The sequence below is a fragment of the Crinia signifera genome, chromosome 5, assembly GCF_055691185.1.
Source record: "Crinia signifera chromosome 5, ASM5569118v1, whole genome shotgun sequence".
Classification (NCBI taxonomy): Eukaryota; Metazoa; Chordata; class Amphibia; order Anura; family Myobatrachidae; genus Crinia; species Crinia signifera.
The window spans coordinates 198,565,452-198,587,787 of NC_139221.1; the positions used below are offsets into that span (position 1 = coordinate 198,565,452).

A 22,336-nucleotide genomic window follows, 5' to 3' on the forward strand; every position below is an offset into this window, starting at 1 on the left:
CTGCGCTCACCACGCTTCGGGATGGTGTGGATATTGGGGGTTACATCTCATTGTAAGCACCCATCACATCTCATGGCATGGGTGCTTGTACAATGAAATATCGCATTGCATCGCATGCCATTTGCTGGCATGCGATCCTATGCGATATTTCATTGTACAAGCACTCCTGTGCATTTAACATGGAGATCACATCGCACAGCACTAAAAACAGTACGCAATGCCATGGGATGGGTGCCGTGCTACGAAACAAGTACCAATTACTATTATACAATTATTATTTGGTACTTGTTTCCTAGCACGGCGCCACCTATTTTAATTATATGCAATTGGGTTGCAAAAATCGGATCAATCGCATTGCATGCAACCAAATTGCATGCGATGCGATTGGCCCGATCGACCCGATTTTTTACATTGGAACCAATGTTAAATGATCCCTGAGACCCGATTTTACATAAACCCCAATGTTAAATGCTCCCCAGACCCCATTGTTAATGCCACGCCACGATCAATGTGAACCCGAAGCGTGGCGAGCGCAGCGAGCCCATGAGGGGCGGCGGTATGCGTCCTCCAACCTTTTCATACCCTCACTATCCACGTCGGCGTGGAGTTGATTTTATACAGTGTGGCGAGCACAGCGAGGAACCAAGCCCGAAGCGTGACGAGCGCAACAAGCCCCGCGAGGGGAGGCGCATTACTTTAGACGTATTACGCGTGCGCTCGCCACGCTTCGAGCTCGGTTTCTCACTGCGCTCGCCACACTATATTAAATCAACTCCACGCCGACGTGGATAGTGGGGGTATGAAAAGGTCGGAGGATGCTTACCGCCACCGCTCGCCAAGCTTCGGGTTGGCGTTCATCGTAGGGTGGCATTTGACATAGAAATTACCAATCAGGGTGGGTATACAATCAAAAATTAGGTATGGGGGGCAATTTAACATTGCTTCCTATGTAAAATCGGGTCCATTGCATTGGTCGCATTGTATGCCATTATAATGGCATACAATGGACCCAATTTACATAGGAATTTAACATTACATACAATGCTTACAATGTAAAATCGGGTCGGTCGCGTCGCATGCCATTATAATGGCATGCGATGGACCCGATTTTACATTTGTCGGGAAACCTCCAAAAAATCCCGAAAATCAGGTCCGTCGGGTCCCATCGCATACCTTAAATTAAGGTATGCGATGGGACCCGATGAGCGCCGTGCTAGGAAACAAGTACCATTTTTTTATAATCAAGACATCCATTTAGGATCGCTCTATAAAAAGCACAAGCTCTCCGAAATATGGTTATGGTATAAATCATAGACTAACTCATCATAGACATATGGTCGACGTCTAATGGTGGCCAGGGTCAAAAGGTCAACGTCAAAAGGGTTGACCTGGTCAAAAGGTTGACATAAATAAAGGTTGACATGGAAAAAGGTCGACATGAGTTTTTAATGTTTTTAGGGTGTCTATGTCGACATGGATACTGTCTAAGTGTAACGCTGCGCTCGCCATGCTTCGGGCTCGGCACACCCTAGTGGATGGTAGGGCATAAAATACCGCCTGCCGGCACGTCAGCTGAGAATTTAGTCAAAAAATGTGTCAACCTTTTTCACGTCAATCTTTTGACAAGGTCGACCTATTGTCTGTCGACCTTTAAACCCTGTCAACCTATTGTGTGTCGACCTTTAAACCCGGTTTACCTTTTGACGGTCGACCATATGACTGTCTATCATGAGTCAGTCTATGATCAGTCTGGGTACCCCGAAATACACACAGGATCAGTAAAACCTGTGTGGTTTCCATAGCCAGAGCCCCATTATCTCTGGAAAACAGGGATACTTTGGGGGATTTTGCTTCACCTACCTGAGACAGGCAAAACAAAATTCTCAATAAGCTGCGTCAAGAGTAATAGGAAACAGCCCTTAGACACTTCCCTTGTAACAATAATCCAGCAGAACACAGCACTTCTCTTGACTTTATTCAGCAGGTGAAGTTAATTCTTTTAAAAGGTATCATAATATATTGGGAACAAATTTCAGTTTATAAATAAAGGAGAAATACATGCAATAAACTGGTAAGTGGAAACTTACCTTTTGTAGAAACGGATTTTGCATGTCTTACATTCCAGTACAAGTCAATAAAGCCTCCAATTATGTGCTGGCAGGGACCATCAACCGCCCAGTATTTTTATAGTAGTTTCATGTGCGCGATTGCATACCTCCCAACATGACCCTCTCCAGGAGGGAAAAAATGCTCTGTTTCTGGACTTGCCCCTTCATTAATAACGGCCATCATCTGTTTTAAACAGGTTTATGGACAAGAAAGGCATTTCACCACAGGTGATGCTAATCATACATTAAGGGGAAAGCACAGAAACAGAGCAATGTGTCCCTCCTGGAGAGGGTCATGTTGGGAGGTATGCGATTGTATGCCTAGCTGCACTGCACAACGGTCACTAGAAACGCAGCTGTGTGTGTAAAATGCACATTTGTAGGTCAAGCTACACCAGCACCTCACTTGCGGCTCCTATACATATGGTTAGAGACAGACCGTAAAAAAACAGCGTGTAGCACCTTTTTATGAGCTTTCATATGCTTCCATATTATTGGTGAGAGAAATGAAATGGGAGTGGTGCAAAAAAAAAAAAAGGAAATGAAGGAAAACATATCCACTTATAAAATTCATTCATTTTCTGCTTTGGATTATTTTAAATATAAAAAGAAATAATACATTTGTATCTGAACACAGAACACTTAATATAACTAAACATATTTTTAATCCATACAGCTAACATGATAACAGTAGAATAAGAACACAAACTTTCACATCTCTCTCAACCAAACTGCAAGTGACTGGGCAGCAGTCTACAGCCACCTGACACACCAATAAGACAGGAAATAACACTGCATTGAAGACTTTGCCTTACCTTGCAAAAGTATGAAGTGTGTGAGTCTTCACTGGTAAAACTCATTTTACGTATTCCGTCCTATTAAACAAAACAAAAAAATAATGCTGAAAATGCAAGAACATGAAAGAGGTGATCAAAGACAGTCATATAATCCCAAACATGTGAAATTTGTTCTTATACAAGTCAAGATCAATCGATGAGTTTTGACTACCTAGCATTATTACAAATATAATTGGAACTACTCATGCTTAACCATTAGCATCTCATTATCTAGATCAGCGGTTCCCAACCTGTGGTACGCGTACCCCTGGGGGTACGCGTCCACACGCTGGGGGGTACGCCGCGGCCCGGCCTGTAATGGTGGCCGCGGCAGTCAGACAGGTCGCTGGAGGCTGGGCCGCCGCGGACAGCGCCACCGCGACCTCAGCAAAACGCCCTGATTAAAAATGGCAGCAAAGCAGGGAGGAGCAGTACTGCAGATGCTCTCTCCCGCCGCAGGGACCCCGCATCCACCGCAGGGACCGGGTGCCTGCCTATAACAATGATAGGCAGAGGCGGTGACAGTGGGGGTGGACCGTATTACTGCGCTGCTGCTGAGTCTGGAGGGAGGCAAAGAGGTGCTGCCTGCTCATCCAGCGCCCCCCAGCCATCAGCAGCCACCTGCGGTCCCCAGAGCATGGCCACCAGGATGCGACTGGCAAGACACTGGGAGTGGGACTCGGGAGACTGCTCAAATTGTCTAAGCAGGAGCCAGGAGACATCAGCAGCAGCCCGACCTGCAGCTCCAGGAGCCAGAGGATATCAGGTAGTGATCTCAATGTGCCTTGGCATGTGTGGTGGGATTAGATATGTATATGTATGTACGTTTGAGTGAGAGTATCAGTGTGTGTAGTATGTATGTATGACAGCGGCAGTGTGTGTAGTATGTATGCATGACAGCGGCAGTGTGTGTAGTATGTATGCATGACAGCGGCAGTGTGTGTAGTATGTATGCATGACAGCGGCAGTGTGTGTAGTATGTATGTATGACAGCGGCAGTGTGTGTAGTATGTATGAATGAGAGCCGCAGTGTGTGTAGTATGTATGAATGAGAGAGGGCAGTGTGTGTAGTATGTATGAATGAGGGCGGCAGTGTGTGTAGTATGTATGTATGACAGCGGCAGTGTGTGTAGTATGTATGTATGAATGAGAGCGGCAGTGTGTGTAGTATGTATGAATGAGAGCGTCAGTGTGTGGGGCATACTTGTTGCTGGCACTGTGGGGCATTGCTGGCACTGTGGGGCATTGTTGGCACTGTGGGGCATACTTGTTACTGGCACTGTGGGGCATTGCTGGCACTGTGGGGCATACTTGTTACTGGCACTGTGGGGCATTGCTGGCACTGTGGGGCATACTTGTTGCTGGCACTGTGGGGCATTGCTGGCACTGTGGGGCATACTTGTTACTGGCACTGTGGGGCATTGCTGGCACTGTGGGGCATTGTTGGCACTGTGGGGCATACTTGTTACTGGCACTGTGGGGCATTGCTGGCACTGTGGGGCATACTTGTTGCTGGCACTGTGGGGCATTGCTGGCACTGTGGGGCATTGTTGCACTTTTTTTTTCTCGTCATTGCCAGTATGACTTGCCCCTGTTAAGCCACACCCCTTTTTAGGCCACGCCCCCTAAAAATTTCACGAGGGGGTACTCCTAAATGAAAAGCCTAATCAAGGGGTACGGGAGACAAAAAAGGTTGGGAACCACTGATCTAGATCAGTAGTGTGTGTGTGGTTTACATCCAGCAGTGCTAATAATGAACCAATAGCAAGATTTACTATGCAGTGTTACTACTGACTCACAAGTTTAAAACAGTTACAATTAAAGTGTTTTTAATGAGTAAACTTGTTTGTAAAAATGTTGGTTCTCAGGGACACAACTTCTGGGTACCATCAAATAATATGGGAGTGAGGGCAGGCAGCAGTTTGAACAGTGCTGAGGTCAAAAAGGGGTTGACAGGCAGGCAGTACTGAGGACAGAGTTTGGTTTATGGAGGGGGCAAGAATAGATAGCAGTTGGGGTAGTACTGAGGGCAGAGAGAGAAAGAGTCGGGGAATGCAGTGCTGGCTGTAGGAAGAAGGGGGAGGGGTCTATCAGGACATATTAGGTCTATATTATTTTACAGCTTGCATAAACTACTGTGCTACTACCTGCAGTTAGACCAGAGGTACAAGTGTAGTATTTCTGTAAGAAGCAAATCCATGTGTGCCAGTGACCTGTCACACTGGAAACTAGTGTTCTAAAATAATACCACCTCCACCTATAATAACTTGATACTGCACACCATTACCCACAGTACAGAAGTGCCTCTGTGGACACTTGTTACTGGACTACTGCAAGGAACCAGACTACCAGGCAACATGCATTTTAATTAAATGCAGAATTAGAAATGCTTCTTGCTTTTACAATAAAATAAACAAGCACGAGTCAGATCTCAACTGGAATGATAAACAGATGAAGAGAATTTGGGTCATAAAGAGAGAAGATAGCTATGAATCCAGTATGACACAGTTGGTTATGGTATAGATCAGTGGTTCTCAACCTCAGTCCTCAGGTCACCTGGCAGTTGCACAGGTGCACTCAATATTCACTGACACATTTTAAAAGCTCACATGTGTGGCTAATTATTTCACCTGTGATTCTGTGTGGAGACCTGAAAACCATGCATTGGCAGGTATTCAATGTGGCCGGCGAGGGGGTTAAACAGCGAGGATTGCAGAAAACCAGCGATCCTTGCTTTTTAACCCCTGCGCCGGCCGCTCGCTCTATTCAATGTTCTGGGGAAATCCTCGCTGTCACAGGACGGCGAGAATTCCCCAAAACAGCGAGACCCGCGGTTAATGCAGAAAACTCGCTGTATTTAGCCGTGAGTCTCGCTGGTTCAGAAGCCGCATACGCCAATTCCCCCTCGCTCAAAAAATGGAGCGAGGGGGAATTGACGTATGAGGGGGCTGTGTTGAATACGGACAGGGTGATCGGTGACAGCGAGCAGGAAGCTCTGCTCGCTGTCGCCGCTCGCCCACAGCATTGAATACCCCCATTGTTGGGAGGTCCTTGAGGACCGAGATTGAGAACCATTGGTATAGATGATAGACAATGTCTAGGTCGACATACCCTAGGTCCTTGATGGCTATCCTTGACACTCCAGCTGTTGTTGAACTACACATCCCAGCATGCTCTACTTCAGTTTTGCTATTTGGCCATGCTAAATTTGATGCAGAGCATGCTGGGATGTGTAGTTCATCAACAGCTGGCGTGTCAAGGTTAGCCATCAAGGACCTAGGTCAACAAGAGTTTTCTTTTTAATGTCGACATGGACACCGTATAAGTGTACCGCGATCCCTTGCATGGCTTTATGCCCACTTGGATAGAAAAGTATGAAAATCCACCTTTAAAAAAAACAACAACAACATGTAAAAAACTCATGTCAACTATGAACATGTCAAAATTAAGCTAGTGTCAACCGTCGACCCAGACATTGTTGATCCAGGGGCCGCATAACGACAGTCACCCTGATAGTATGAGATACAATGCAAGGAATTCTATTGTGCCAAGCGCCCTCTGCTGGCATTCTATAGTAATTAGTGTCAAACAGGTGCCCATTAGCCACAGCACACACATTGAATACGGCACTAAATCTATATTTAACCCTGAAGGTTGTAATGTTTTCAGTTAATATCCATCTTGTTTTATTTTGCAGTAGTAACTGGGTAAAGTCTCCGGTACTTGTGTAGTTTCACAGCGCCAGTCTCGGTTTACTCTTTCTTTGAAAATTGGCAGCTTTCCACAGCAGTCTGTTTACTTTTACTTTGAAAAACTTGGAAGCTTTCCTACACTGTAGTAAGCTAGCGCGCAAGCTGAGTCTGTGTTTAGTTTGACTTTGAAACTTGACAGCTTTCCAGAGTTCTATACTGTACTAAGGTAGCGCGCGCTCACAGTATTTAGCTATGTTATCACGTTATCTGTGAAATAGCATTTATTTTTTTGTGCTGGAGTAGCGTCCCAGTCACAAACAGCGTCTGTAGTCGCTAACAGCGTCTAGTTGGCCGCAGTCTGAAGCGGCGTCCCAGTCACAGTAGCGTCCCACTCACAAACAGCGGCTGTAGTCAGAAATAGCGTCTACTTCACCTCAGTCACAAACAGAGTTGTGTAGTGTAACTGCTGACAGGTTGCTACGTTACTTGTGTAGTTCATGGCTCCAGCATGAACTGCACTCACAGATCATTGTGGTACCATTAACAAAGGGGGTGTCAACCTGTTAATAATGACACCTGTCGACGTAACAGCTGTTGTCCTTGTTTATTCCACTATCCACGCCATCCCGAAGAGTGGCGAGTGCAGTGAGCCCCGCGAGGGGACGCAGTACGCGTCCAACCGACCTTTTCATACCCCCCCTATCCGCATGGAGTTAATTTTATATAGTGTGGCGAGCGTAGCGAGTCACCGAGCCTGAAGCGTGGCAAGCCCCGCGAGGGGACGCGGATTACTTCACATGTATTCCGCGTCCCCTCGCCACGCTTCAGGCTCGGTGGCTCGCCACACTATATAAAATCAACTCCACACTGACATGGATAGTGGGGCTATGAAAAGGTCGGTCGGACGAATACCGCATCCGCTCGCCACGCTTCACGGTGGCGTGGATAGTGGAATAAACAAGGACGACAGCTGTTACGTCAACAGGTGTCATTATTAACAGGTTGACACCCCCTTTGTTAATGGTACCACAATTATCTGTGAGTGCAGTTCATGCTGGAGCCATGAAACTACACAAGTAACGTAGCAACCTGTCAGCAGTTACACTACACAACTCTGTTTGTGACTGAGGTGAAGTAGACGCTATTTCTGACTACAGCCGCTGTTTGTGAGTGGGACGCTACTGTGACTGGGACACAACCTCTGATTGTGGCCGACTAGATGCTGTTAGTGACTGCTGTTTGAGACTGGGACTACTCCAGCGCAAAAAAAAAGGACGGTATTTCACAGATAACGTAGCTTACTACAGTGGCATGTATTCAATGCCGGTGCGAGCGGCCGGCGAGGGGGTTAAACAGCGAGGATTGCTGAAAACCAGCGATCCTCGCTGTTTAACCCCCGCGCCGGCCGGTCGCACTATGCAACGCTCTGGGGAAATCCTCGCCGTCATAGGACGGCGAGAATTCCCCAAAACAGCGAGACCCGCGGCTGCTGCAGAAAACTCGCAGTTTTTAGCCGCGGGTCTCGCTGCTTCTGGAGCCGCATCCACCAATTCCCCCTCGCTCAAAAAACGGACCGAGGGGGAATTGGCGGATGCGGAGGCTGTGTTGAATGCTGTCAGGGTGAGTGGTGACAGCGAGCAGGAAGCCCTGCTCGCTGTCACCACTCGCAAACAGCATTAAATACATACCAGTGTAGGAAAGCTGCCAAGTTCTTCAAAGTAAAAGTAAACAGACTGCTCTGGCAAGCTGCCAATTTTCAAAGAAAGAGTAAACAGAGACTGGCGCCGTGAAACACAAGTACCAAATTTCCGCCTCTCCAGTGTTTTTTTTATATTCCCATAAATTTAAGCAATGATGGGTCCTTGTTGTGATGTTGAGAATTTATTTGACACTCTGCATTAATAAACTTTTGCTTATGTGTTCTCCTATTTTGATCTTAAGTGGGGGGGTTTCTGTCTGTCTGTCTGTCTGCCCTATGTACTGTAATCCAGAGGGACAGTTAACAAGATAGAGAAGTCCCTCTGTTTCACAAGTCCGTATAGGCTTTTAATGAATACAGGTTGAGTATCCCGTATCCGAATATCCGTTATCCGAATTATTCCGAAAACCATACTTACCAGAAAGTGGAAAAAAAAATTTGTTTACCTAAAAACTCACTGGGGACATATGTAACAGCACTATTGAGGACATGATATGTAACTGGCACTATATATGTACAAGAAACTGATTGCTTGGCATTCAAATTCAGAGCCTGAGATAGGACACAAATTTTGTTTCATGTTTTGAAACCTTGTTTTTTGAACAAATAAAATATATTTGTGTGTATTTTATGTGGTAATAAAATATATTTGTGTTAATTTTATGTGTTTATACAGCATAAATGCAAGATACTTCAAAATACATCATTGAAATATTAAAATATTCCAAAATACGGAATAATCCGTTATCCAAAATTCTCCTGGTCCCGAGCATTTTGGATACGGGATACTCAACCTGTATTCTGTTCCCGTTTGGTTTGACTAAAAGTTTATTGTTGGTTCTGTTTGTTTTATTTTTGTAGTTTTGCAGGCCAGACAATTATAATATAATTTTGTTCTTTTCATTTATTTTTTTCCTCAAGTGGATTCAGATTTCTTGTTTTAAGTTTTTTATAAATTTGTAAATCTACATTACTTTTATTTTAGATAGAAAGTGTTTGGTATTGCAATTTATTTATTTACAGAGCATTTTGTTTTACAATAGATATTTTGACCATGTGCTCAGGTATCAACATTGTCACCAGAAAAACCTGTCAAACTCTTTTTACCCTTTTCCACATAGACCTTTTGCTTGTGTCAACCTTTTGTTACTGTCGAGCTATTAACTGTCTACCTAGACATCATCTGTGAGCTATAAGAATAGTATGTGGTCTCTTTTATGCTTTTTTTTGTGAGAGCTGTATATTCTATTACTTTTATTTAGACTACGTGCGACAGAGGATTCTTTACAAGATTTAAAGGACACCAAGAACACAAAAAACCCTCAAAACCTGATTACCCATATGTACGATCAATTATTCAATTTCTTTATTAGTACCTAAAGATATTAGATAATGCTAATATATACAGTGACAAGGATCACGTACACTAAATGAAAAGGTTTATTGGTACTCTTTACCTAGCACGGCGCCCACGATTTTGATCGTGGGCATCGCAGGTAAAAAAATCGCGGGCATCGAATGCACTAAAAATCGGGTGCGACGCGACCGACGCGATGCCCGCGATTTCCCATAGGGAACAATGTTAAATGTCTCAATTGACCCGATTTTCCTGTTCAATGCCTCAATTGACCCGATTTTTCCATAGGAAACAATGTTAAATGGCCCACAGAGGCCAAATAGCCACCCTGAAGTGTTAAATGGCCCCCACAATTGTTAACACCACCCCACGATCAACGTCAACCCGAAGCGTGGCGAGCGCAGCGAGCCCGCGAGGGGCGGCAGTACGCGTCCTACGACCTTTTCATACCCCCACTATCCACGTCGGCGTGGAGTTGAGAATAGAATAGTGTGGCGAGCGCAGCGAGCCACCGAGCCCGAAGCGTGGCGTGCGCAGCGAGCCCCGCGAGGGGGCGCGGATACCTTCACAGGTAAACGCGTCCCTTCGCGTGCTTCACAGGTAAACGCGTCCGCTCGCCACGCTTCGGGCTCGGTGGCTCGCCACACTATTCTATTCTCAACTCCACGCCGACGTGGATAGTGGGGGTATGAAAAGGTCGTAGGACGCGTACCGCCGCCCCTCGCGGCCTCGCTGCGCTCGCCACGCTTCGGGTTCACGTTGATCGTGGGGTGGCGTTAACAATTGTGGGGGCCATTTCACACTTCAGGGTGCCTATTTGGCCTCTGTGGGCCATTTAACATTGTTTCCTATAGAAAAATCGGGTCAATTGAGGCATTGAACAGGAAAATCGGGTCAATTGAGACATTTAACATTGTTCCCTATGGGAAATCGCGGGCATCGCGTCGCACCCGATTTTTTAGTGCATTCAATGCCCGCGATGGCCGCCGTGCTAAGTAAAGAGTACTGGTTTATTTCTCCACCGGTTTAACAGACAGGCAGTTCTTATGAGAATGTCAGCAGTAGTTACAGGACATACCTCAGGCCACAGCAGGTCTTTACACACAGGGGGTGAGATTTAATAGGATGAGAGATTCAGAAAGTGAGAGATTTGGGAAGAAATCTCCAGTTTTTTAAAAGCGGCAATCATTTACACTGCAAAATCATACTGGTTTTGCCGTGTAAACTATTGCCGCTTTTAAAAAAACTGGAGATTTCGGTACTCTTTACCTAGAACGGCGCCCATCGCGGTGATCGCGACATCGCGGGCAGCACATAAACGGCCGCGACGCGATGCCCGCGATCACCGCGATTTTCCCATAGGGAACAATGTTAAAAAGCCTAATTGACCGCGATTTTGCATTCAATGCCTCAATGCCCGCGATTTTCCCATAGGAATCAATGTTAAATGGGCTACAGAGCCCAAATAGCCCCAATTAACCCTTAAATGTCCCCCCAATTTTTGTACGCCACCCCACAATCCACGCCAACCCGAAGCGTGGCGAGCGCAGCGAGCCCGCGAGGGGCGGCGGTACGCGTCCTCCGACCTTTTCATGCCCTACTATCCACGTCGGCGTGGAGTTGAGAATAGAATAGTGTGGCGAGCGCAGCGAGCCACCGAGCCCGAAGCGTGGCGAGCGCAGCGAGCCCCGCGAGGGGACGCGGATACCTTCACAGTTATACGCGTCCCCTCGCGGACTTCACAGGTGTCCGTGGCGACGCGGACACCTGTGAAGCCCGCGAAGGGACGCGTTTACCTGTGAAGGTATCCGCGTCCCCTCGCCACGCTTCGGGCTCGGTGGCTCGCTGCGCTCGCCACACTATTCTATTCTCAACTCCACGCCGACGTGGATAGTAGGGCATGAAAAGGTCGGTGGACGCGTACCGCCGCCGCTCGCCACGCTTCGGGTTGGCGTGGATCGTGGGGTGGCGTACAAAAATTGGGGGGACATTTAAGGGTTAATTGGGGCTATTTGGGCTCTGTAGCCCATTTAACATTGATTCCTATGGGAAAATCGCGGGCATTGAGGCATTTTACAGTAAAATCGCGGTCAATCAGGCTTTTTAACATTGTTCCCTATGGGAAAATCGCGGTAATCGCGGGTACCCGATTTTGATGTACCCGCGATTTACCCGCGATTACCGCGATTTTTTACCCCCGACGCCCGCGATTCTGATCGCGGGCGCCGTTCTAGGTAAAGAGTACCGAGATTTCTTCCCAAATCTCTCACTTTCTGAATCTCTCATCCTATTAAATCTCACCCTTTGTGTGAATTCCTTCAGAGACCAGAAAGTCCCAAAACCCCTAAAACTAACCACATTCAGCCTATAACCTGGCTACTTTGTCCAGCATCAGGAGCCCTGTATCTATCTGTCTCTAAAAGCATTCTACAGTAAAATCAACTGACAGGTGTCTGCAGTCAGGCTTGCTTTAGACTTGTTGACACCTAATACCTGGCATGGATGCAATGCAAACATACCCTGCTGTCATATATCCCTGCCAGGTACTTTCCTGACAACCCTGTCACTATCTATTAAAGCCTTTACTAGCCAGCTTACTACCATCTGATCAGGTGGTCTATGACTCTTTCAGGTAAGAGGCACAGTTGACATATCATCTAAAAAATCTAAATCCCTGGCTTTTACTATACCTTACTTATAACTAAACATCAAGTTCATTAACATTGGTTTCTATTTCTCCAATAGATTTTAAGGGGGTATTCAATCGCCGGCAAGCATCTCCCGTCGAGGAGATGCCCGCAGGGCCCTATTCAATACGGTCTTCCCCGACAGCATTGAGCAGGGTATCTCGGCAGAACGAGCCCGACATCACAAGCTGTTGGGCTCGTTCTGCCGAGAACGGCCGGGAAGTGACGAGCTGCCGGCTGCAGATCGACTCTTCCCGGCCTCCTCGCCCCCTTCTCGTCCCGCTGCAGGCGGGACATTGAATCCCGCCTGCATGTTCTCGGTCGAGCTGACCGAGAACGGGACTGGGTCACGGCGGTCGAGCAAGCTCAACTGCCGTGACCCTCACATTGAATATCCCCCTAAGCTTGCAAGCACATCCTTTTTACCGTTGTCTGTTAACACCCAACGGGGCAGATGTATTTAGTCTGGTGAAGAGATAAACTGGAGATAAAGTGGAAGTAGATAACGCACAAGCCATCAGCTGTGTTTGAAATATGACAGTTGGGAGCATAGGTGTCGATTTATGTTTTTGCTGGTGGGTGCTCATGCCGAAAATATAGGGGAGTGGCGTGGCCTCAAAATAATACCAATTTATATTACACAGCACAATTGTCTCCAATATTCAAATTACGACAGCAGAGTTCCCATTTTTATACATTACAGCCAAATACATAAATGCCCCCACAGTGCTAAAGTACATAAATGCCCCCACAATGCCAAATACATAAATAACCCCACAATGCCAAATACATAAATGCTACTCAGTCACACAGCACGCCCAGAGCATGCACATGCTGGCCGGCCCACATCCGCATATTACTCCGCGGACGGAATACACAATCCTGGCATACTACTTGCCAGGTGGCGGGTCCAGCGATGCGGGTGCTGCAGCCGCAAATTAGCAAGTTAATACGGCGGCCCAGCAGTGGGACTCGGACTCAATTTCCATGGGTGCTCGGGCCCTTGAGCACCCACAGAATCAGCACCAATGGTTGGGAGTTGATTGGCTGGTGTTTTACCTCCTTCCTCTTAGGTTGAACTCGATGGACTAACTCCTTTTTTCAGCCTTAATTACTATGTTACTTTAGTTTATCGCTTCACCAGGCTTAATACATCTGCCCCAATATTACAAATGTTTAGACAGGTTAATACAGTGGTAGCCAACCCTAGCCCTCGAGAGCTACCAACAGTTCACATTTTCCAGACAACCTAGCTGCTGCACAGCTGCACTCATTAATCACTGACACATTTTAAAAGATCCACAGATGGAGCTAATTAGCTCACTTGTGATTCTGTGAGGAGACCTGCAAAACATGCACTGTTGGTAGCTCTCGGGGACTAGGGTTGGCTACCCCAGGGTTAATAAATAGGGCATAACAAGGATGTCCCCTCGTACTCTTGCCCACAGAATCAGACTCCATCCTAATACATCGGATAAAGTTGTATACCAGGCTCAATATGAAATTGCTTTTTTTTTTATTTATTTTTTTACAATGTCCTATTAACTGCACCAAAACCCTTACCTCTGCCTTCGTGGTATATAAGACATTAGCTATGCCTTTGGATACAAGTTACTGTAACCAGAATTCAATGGCCTTCCTTTCCCTAATGCCTTGTACACACCAAAACAATTCAGGTCGTGAGCAGATCGTAAGGCGATTGTACGATCGGCTCATGATATGTTGGAGCACACGACCTGCACACAATGGGTGAAAATACATTCCTCATAAATTATAAAAATCTGCAAAAATGCAACAAGTAGTCCAGGAATATCAAAGGTAGATTTATTTTTAACGGTTTCTTATATAGCACACGCATATTCCGTAGCACATTACAGAGATTATGTGAACATTCACATCAGTCCCTGCCCCAGTGGAGTTTACAATCTATATTCCCTATCGCATGTACATGCGCACACATTCACTCTTGAGTTCATTTTTGTTTAAACCCAATTAACCTACCAGTATATTTTGGATTGTGGGAGGAAACCGGAGTACCCGGAGGAAACCCACGCAAGTACGGGGAGAATATTTTTTACCATAAAATTCAGGTAAATGTTGACCCTCATTCAAGGGTACATAGCAAAATCCCTTTTGCTATGTACCCTTAATTGAGCATCAACTTTTATATTCTGTACCAACATTCGAAGAAACAAATAATTACACCCTTTGGATGAACGTCTTTGCTTACTTCACTGAAAATTGAGGACCTTCTTACCTGAATTATATGGTCTAAATTATATACAATGGGCGCCATACCACTATTGGGTTGTGTATCTTTCTGTTGATTCCCTGGCCCTCTGGGAAGTTAGTGTTGGGGCTGCCATATTGTAATCTATTAGTCTATTCTTAAATATCACTTTAAATTTAGCTTGTGGTGGAATATTGGATAATATATATATATATATATATATATATATATATATATATATATATATATATATATATATATATATATAAATAAATAAATGACAATTGTATCTGGCACTCCCTGTTGCTGATAGGTGAAGCTGCCCTGGTGCCCTCCTACGAGCAGGATGTCTCCTGCCCTGGTATATGGGAAGCAGAGACGGGCGGCACTCAGGTAAAGGTGAACAAAAACCAAGAGGGTTTATTTGTGCATACAGGCAACGTTTCGGGGCTGCGCCCCTTTCTCAAGCCAATGTCTTGTTGTCGTTTGGCTTGAGAAAGGGGCGCAGCCCCGAAACGTTGCCTGTATGCACAAATAAACCCTCTTGGTTTTTGTTCACCTTTACCTGAGTGCCGCCCGTCTCTGCTTCCCATATATATATATTTTAACTCCGCACAGTTAGGTGTATGCAACATACAGGTGTATGCAAATGAAGTTTCATCTAATAATGAATTCCAGTTTAATCCAGTTCAATTCCAATGAAAAAGTAAACTGGCTTATGGTAATTTACAATGGACAGCAGTGTCCTAGGAAGGGGACAATGCTTATTGGGTCTGAAGCTGAAGTTTCAGTAATGATTCAGCATGGTATAACTGTTCAGTGGAAATGGCCAACACAGGAGGATAAGGTGTTTTACACTCAGGATACAGTCTCCATGTGGCAAATGCAAGGGGGTATTACTACTTCCCAGATTTAGTATGATCTGTGTGATGCATAAGACCCTTGTTTTTCCCTATTTTAGAGCAAACTAAAATAATTATCTTAATATCCAGACTACAAAGATGAGCTGTGGTGGTTCCGTTTTGTGATGATTAGTACATTACTGTGAATGTTTCCTTTCACAGTGATGAATGGGACAGAGCTGCTAAGCATATTTAAATGTTAATATTTCTGTGCATGTTTAAGCTATATGCCAGATGTCATATATCATTTAAAAATACTGCATACTAGGTGGTAGAGTGAACAGAGAAGGTACATGGAAATGGCTACAATATGTTGTGAAACTTTGTTATAATTGACTATAGTTTTTTTATGATTTGGAACTTCTATATTGAATGTAATGATAAACCAAAATGTAGTGTAGAGGTAAATGAAAGTAGTTTCCTATACAACTGTTATACCAAAAAGCTGGATCACACCCGGTATTTTGGACACGGCTTGTGATCCTTTTTACACTGCTGCCTGTACCCGGCATAATGCCGGGAAGGTGACGGCAGTGGAGACAGGTCTCGAGCAAGCGCTGGGAGAGGAGTCATCTCCCAGCGCTGTCTATTTCATTGCAGTGAACGAGGTTACACGTATACACTGCACCATGAGCCAGGTTGAATGTGTTGAACCTTGCTCGCTTCCCAGGTGGAAATTCCAGGTCTCTTGACCAAGGATATTTCAACTGGGAGCATTTTCACTGCCTCCCATGCAAAAACCTGGATTCAGGTGCTGTAAACGTGGTTTTATACTCACGAATGTGTAGATTTAATATGAATAAATTGCTGGTGAGTATAATTTCACTTTCTGAGGAATCGGCCTTTGGCTCAAGTTCCGAACATGGGACCTCTTGGATACTACTCTACACGCAGAGATGTATCAAGAATAGCCCAAAGTGTAGTGAACAAAGGGCCTGATTCAGACTCATTCGGTCAGGCTGTTTCCGATGGTGCGGGTCTGCGCATGTGCAGACCTGTCCGAACGCCTTTGGTAAGTATCACACTTGCTGAGGCGGTCGCACAGGCAGCGGGAACGCCCAGCATTTGTATGGCCGTCCCACTGGGTGTCTATGCTTCCATGGGGCAGGCGGCTCAAATGGTAAAAGTGAGCTGCTATCAGATAATAAAAAAATAGGATAACTTTTTTTTCACTAAATATTGGTTCAAAACATAAAAGCATTTTTTTTTTTTACATTGCAGTAGATTACCATTTTAAATACCATTCACATCAGTCAACCCGTTTAATCCCTGAACACGTTTCAAGGCAGAATGCAGAGGACAGACTACCATAGGTCTGTAATCTGTTGTTTTTACCAAATACCGTTTCAGAGCCATTTTCACTGCATAAAAAACGGCTCTAAAACGGGTAGCACTCTGCTTTTTAAACGTTTTCAAATACCGGTTATCTTTAACCGGTAAATAAACTCTGGTGCTTTCCCACTGCAGCCTTAAACATTTTAAAATGGAAATAAAAACGGCAATATACCGTTTTACAAATGTGGTGTGAAAGGGGTATCACATTGCCCTTTTTAATAATTTATGAATATATGTGTTGTTTTTATATATACTGAGTTTCCAATTGCTAGGGTGTCTCCCCAGACACGGTTGCAAGCACTATGAGGGTATTGTTTGTATTTGCGTTTCCCCTGGGCAGTCCAATTGGCGTCACGGTCGTAAGGACGCTAGTCCGTGTCCCTGTATATGGACCCCTTATTGCTATTAATTAGTGGGGTTTTAATTTTCAGGTATGTCAGAGGTGATTTATGGACTACTTATTTATTAATAGATTTTGGAGATACGTGGTGACTCGCTGTGTGGCACTATCTTTTATTTGTGTCACTGTAGTGCTCAGTGTCTTATGTATTATGATGCTATGGTATTAATTTTATATACCTTTTATTTATGGCTTTAGAGCAATTGCTATGAGCATGCAGTGTCTTATGTATTACGATGCTATGGTATTCATTTTATATACCTTTTATTTATGGCTTTAGAGCAATCGCTATGAGCATGCAGTGTCTAATGTATTACGATGCTATGGTATTTCTTTTATTTATGGCTTTAGAGCAATCGCTATGAGCATGCAGCTTCTATGCACTTTATTTTTTGTGTGATTTGCCACTACATTGTGTGCTGCATGTTCATATTGTGTAGTTGCCATTTGGCGCCACCGGCTTTATATTTCAAAAGCCGTTTCCACATACACGTGAGTCCCCTTTTTTTACTGCTACTGCAGTGTTTAACCTCCGTTATCTTTTTCCCTGCCACCTCTGAGTAGAATCACACCTTCCCTCTTGTTTCAAGTGAGCCGTGTATCTCTATTGCCGTGGCTCTGCTATATTATAGAACCTGGTTAATGTTCCGATACCCCTACTGTTGGGCCACAATCTTCGGCAGTATGCAGTTATTCTAAGTGCGCCCCTGCATCTAGCTACCGCTGTTATTGCAGCTTATTACAACATTTATTTATTGACCATAGTAACCGTTGTCAGGGGTGGTTCCTTCTGGTTGTTTGATTCAATGCCTATTCTACAAGCGTTATTTCTAATATCACACTATTATATTCTAGTTCTCTCAGTGTTTTGCTTGTCTTTCTTGCTTCCTTTTTGATCTAGTATCCATCCTCTCCTTATTCAGATTTTTCTTATTTATACTATCATATTATTGATTTAGGTTTGTGTACTTATCCTGATCTATTGTACTACTTATTTATCTACATCGGGGCTTGACAAATTTCTTTAAAGTCTAGGAACCAAGATAAAAATGTAGGAGCCAGATATATTAATAGGGACCGTGGGTGCGCCAAAAATTTACGCACACCCTAATGACCATTACATATACCACACGCTGTAACGTCCACTACACATTTATATCAAACAGCATAACGCTCATTACACAATACAACACACACTGTAATGCCTATTACATATAATACAACATGCTGTAATGACATATTATGCCACATAGGTTCCACTTACATGCTCGTTGCCAATGGGGTTAACATGGTCTGCCAGGGGATAATGCAAGGTGTACAGAGCTAAGGGCAGGGGAGAGCAGATTTAATATAGCCGGCCCCCGCACTTACATTTAGCAGGTGCCCTCTCACCAACTGCCGCAATCAGGTGGACGCAGGGCCGAAACTACGATTTCTGATGCCTGGGGCAAGGCAGTAATTTGGTGACACCCCCCCCCCCCCCAACCATTTTTGAGCCCCCACCTTCCTGGACTCATCCTCTAATAACAATGAGTACAGGAAACTCTCTAGTGTTAAATACAAATCTGGCATTCCCCTTGAGATAGATAGATAGATAGATAGATCGAGATATATATCAGCTAGCTCTATATTATACACACATATTCACAGAGGGTGCAAGGGGACTCGCAATCAGCGAAGGGGCAGCTGCATCAGTGCCTTAGCGGCGGTAGGAGGGCTAGGCACCACCACCTGCTGGGAACATGCACAACTACTTGTGCTGTGCAGTCCGCCTGTACTATATGTGTGGTTCTGCCGCCATCAGCTCATCAGTCTACAGACTGTGCTGTGCCCCTGGGCTGCAGTACAAATGGCCGAGCGCGGCAGTGGGACCACACATATAGAACATTCGGATGGCTGCGGCGATAATCACTAATGAAGAAAGACACCCTGCGGTCTGCAGCGTCAGCGGGCAGGAATTAGGGAGGGGAGGGGAGCCGGCTGCCGCACTTACACTTAGCAGACTCCCTCTCACCAAGTGCCACACTGAGTGGACGCCGGGCAGGAAGTAACACAGCAGGGCTGCAGGCGGGCGGCTGGAGCCGTGGTGACATCCCCGGCTTCCCGCTTCTGAGGACACTCCACGACGTAGAGGGGGGGGGGGGGGGTCAACACTGGATCTGGTCGCCAGGGTGTAAATTCTGGTCGCCATGGCGGGGTTTGTCGAGTCCTGATCTACATGTTTGTCAAAGGGACAGTAAGAGGGTTTTTCAATCTTTTTTATTGTTTTTCATGTAAGTCCTATTTTTGATATCTTTTAAATTTTTATTATTGTTATATATTTTATGTTTTTTCTTTTACGTTTAGGGTAAGTCGGCATAGTGTACAGGGGGCCTTAACACACATTTGGCATACAGGTGTGTAATTTTTGGCTTACAACAAAGCATGCACATTTCCATTCACATGCCTGACACAGTACGCCAAGTGCTGCATGCACTCTTTACATTTTCTGTCCCATCTGGAAACAACATCTTGTGGTCCTATTTCTGCATATGTAGAGAGCATACAGATATGTTGTTTGATATTTTTGCTTGCGCTGTAGCTTACTGCAGCATGTATGCCATGAAAAAGTGGCACACTAATGGGTGCAGAAATTCGCATTCTGTACAGCACTAGTAAGTGAGCACATATGTATGAACAATATTATCTGCCCACTGAAGAATTGTCACATTAACCCATGCAGCCAGCTATTGAATCACAAATCTGTCACGTCAGCACTCACACAAAAAATATATATAGAATATACAGCGACATAAAAATATCCACAAGTGTGGACATTTACTACTTATGTAAACATATAGAGCAGTGCTTATCAACCACTGTGCTGTGGCACACTAGTAGGTTTGTTCCTGTGGGGGCCAATTTTGAAATCTTATTTAGTGTGCCGCAAGGTAAAAAGGTTGAAAATCACTGATATAGAGTATATTTTTTACTGCACAGTATTTTGAATATTATGCGGTGAAAAATGACACCATTTTACTGTTGCAAATTGTTGTTGAATATTTGTGTAGTGTCCCAATCCAGTAAAGAAAATATAAATGTGTTGTCTGTAAATTGATTTTAAATATTAATAATATTGACTGACTAAAGGTCCATACACACTGGGCTATTTTGCCCAGCGAGTATGGACAGCAATGATCGTTTTCATTGCTGGGGGGAAAGCTGCTCAGTGCATACACACACTGAGCCACTTTCCCCCTGCCTGGCGCTGACAGCAGGGGGGGCGGACAGCTTTGCAGAGCTATGCAAAGCCGTACTCAAAGCCACTCATCTGCTTGTAATACCAGCAGATGAGCGGCTTTCCCGGTGATGATGTGGGAGCACGCAGCAGCGCTCATCGCCGGGGCATACACACTGGGCGGCTTTGAGCTGAAAGTTGCTCAAACTGGATGTTTTGAGCAACTTTCAGCTCAAAGTCGCCCAGTGTGTATGGGCCTTTATGGTATGCACATAGTGCGAAGTTATGCAAAATTGCAGTGTTTAGGTCACCGTGGGGCCTCACAACAGTATCACAAGGGAAAATAGACTGTGCAGGCAATTGTCAAAATCGTAAGTACAGTTAGCCACAATCGAATAGGCAAAATCGGCCTTTAGCCTAAATCGCACGGTGCGTACATACCTTTAGGGGACATACACACTTGCCGATTTAAGCCCATTTTCTAAGTGATCTGACAAGTTCGCTTAGAAATTATGCAGTTATTTGTATGCCCCAGAGAGACGGCGATGCGCTGTCCTATGCGTCACCATCGCCTGACTAGACACGGACTACATGTAGTCCAGATCTAGTTAGATCACGTGTCAGCACAGATTGAAGTTGCCACATGTGTACAATGATTTAGTTCTAAATATATATTGAGGCTCCTTAAGTGGTTATGGAAAGAGAGTGGGATATCGACACAATGGCGCAAAATCTTTTGCGCCATTGTGTCGATATCCCACTCTCTTTCCACAATTGTATTTTGAAGTAAAGGTGTACCTTCAGGGATTGTGATTCAAGGCAGCACTGCGCCACGTACCTACTGTCACCTGTTTTTGTATTGTATTATTGTGTCCTTAAGTGGTTAACCTTAAAATGCTCCTCCCCACCCACAAAGTGCAGGCCATTGGAACAAGGGTTAAGGTGCACAGGAGTTTGCACATTGCTTGTGTGATGTCACACAGGGTATGCTATGACTGGTGTACCAGCCGCATAATTAATAAAATACTATAACGCTTAAAAGGCTGGTTTGATTTCTCCATGTAAAATATACATGTCACTACAAGTGGAAGGGTAGAAATACGTTATGCAGAACATCTCTGCACCCTTGGCGACACTATGCACATGAATATTAGTATATAGCGCTGGAAGCCAGGACAGCGAACCTCCTGTCTGTAGCGCAGCTGGTGTTATAACCAGCCAATAGCTGCCTAGCCTGAGAAATACCGGTCCGCCAATTCCGGCACCGTACACCGGCTACAGTGATCCGGGAGCTCTCACACAGCAAACACAGAATGGCGCGCCGCGTGCATGACAAGGACTCACGGTTACACGGTGTGGCGGAGACGGGGCCGAGGCTGATCTCAGGAGCAGGAAATACAGGAAGCACGGCGCCACCTAAACACGTAATTTCCGGCGCACTTAGAGCGGCACAGAAGAAACCATGCAAGCCAGTACGGTCTCACTGCGCCAGTCAGAGTAACGCACACAGCTTGTGGGTGACCTCCGAGCCGGCGACTGATGTGCTCAGCTGCTCCAGCCAGAGGCTGCTCTCCGCAGGGCTGCTGCTGGTTTGTTCTCTGAATATCTCTTTACTCTTTTCTTTATATTATTTTTTCTAATGTACTTCTGAGAACAAGGGACAGCCAGTGTAGCCCTTCCACCACAGCCAGATCATATCAAACTTAATTTTGAGCTGGATTATAGGATACTAGCTGAGCTTGACTATAAAGCAGAGCAGGCACCATTTTTATCTGCACCCTTCTGCTCTGTGATTAGGCTGGTGTATATCTGCTGTGGTGATGGATCCTTATCGGTATAAAGTTCTGCTAGCTTATGGCTATCTGAAGTTAAG

The 22,336-nt window shown here is 45.2% G+C and overlaps 1 protein-coding gene across 2 annotated transcripts in view; it reads right to left on the reverse strand.

Annotated features, from left to right (window-relative positions):
• The window catches only part of LOC146080769 (uncharacterized), a 95,626-nt gene extending 73,637 nt beyond the window's left edge, over positions 1-21,989 (reverse strand). Inside the window, exons 1-2 of one of the 2 annotated variants that reach the window (XM_083188416.1) lie at positions 21,808-21,989; positions 2,924-2,983 (exon numbers count right to left, since the gene is read on the reverse strand). In XM_083188416.1, the coding sequence (XP_083044542.1) occupies positions 2,924-2,968 (45 nt within the window). In that variant the 5' untranslated portion in view covers positions 2,969-2,983; positions 21,808-21,989. The remainder of the gene's footprint in view (positions 1-2,923; positions 2,984-21,807) is intronic. The other variant, XM_083188415.1, reaches the window with a different exon arrangement.
• Positions 21,990-22,336: the final 347 nt, after the last annotated feature.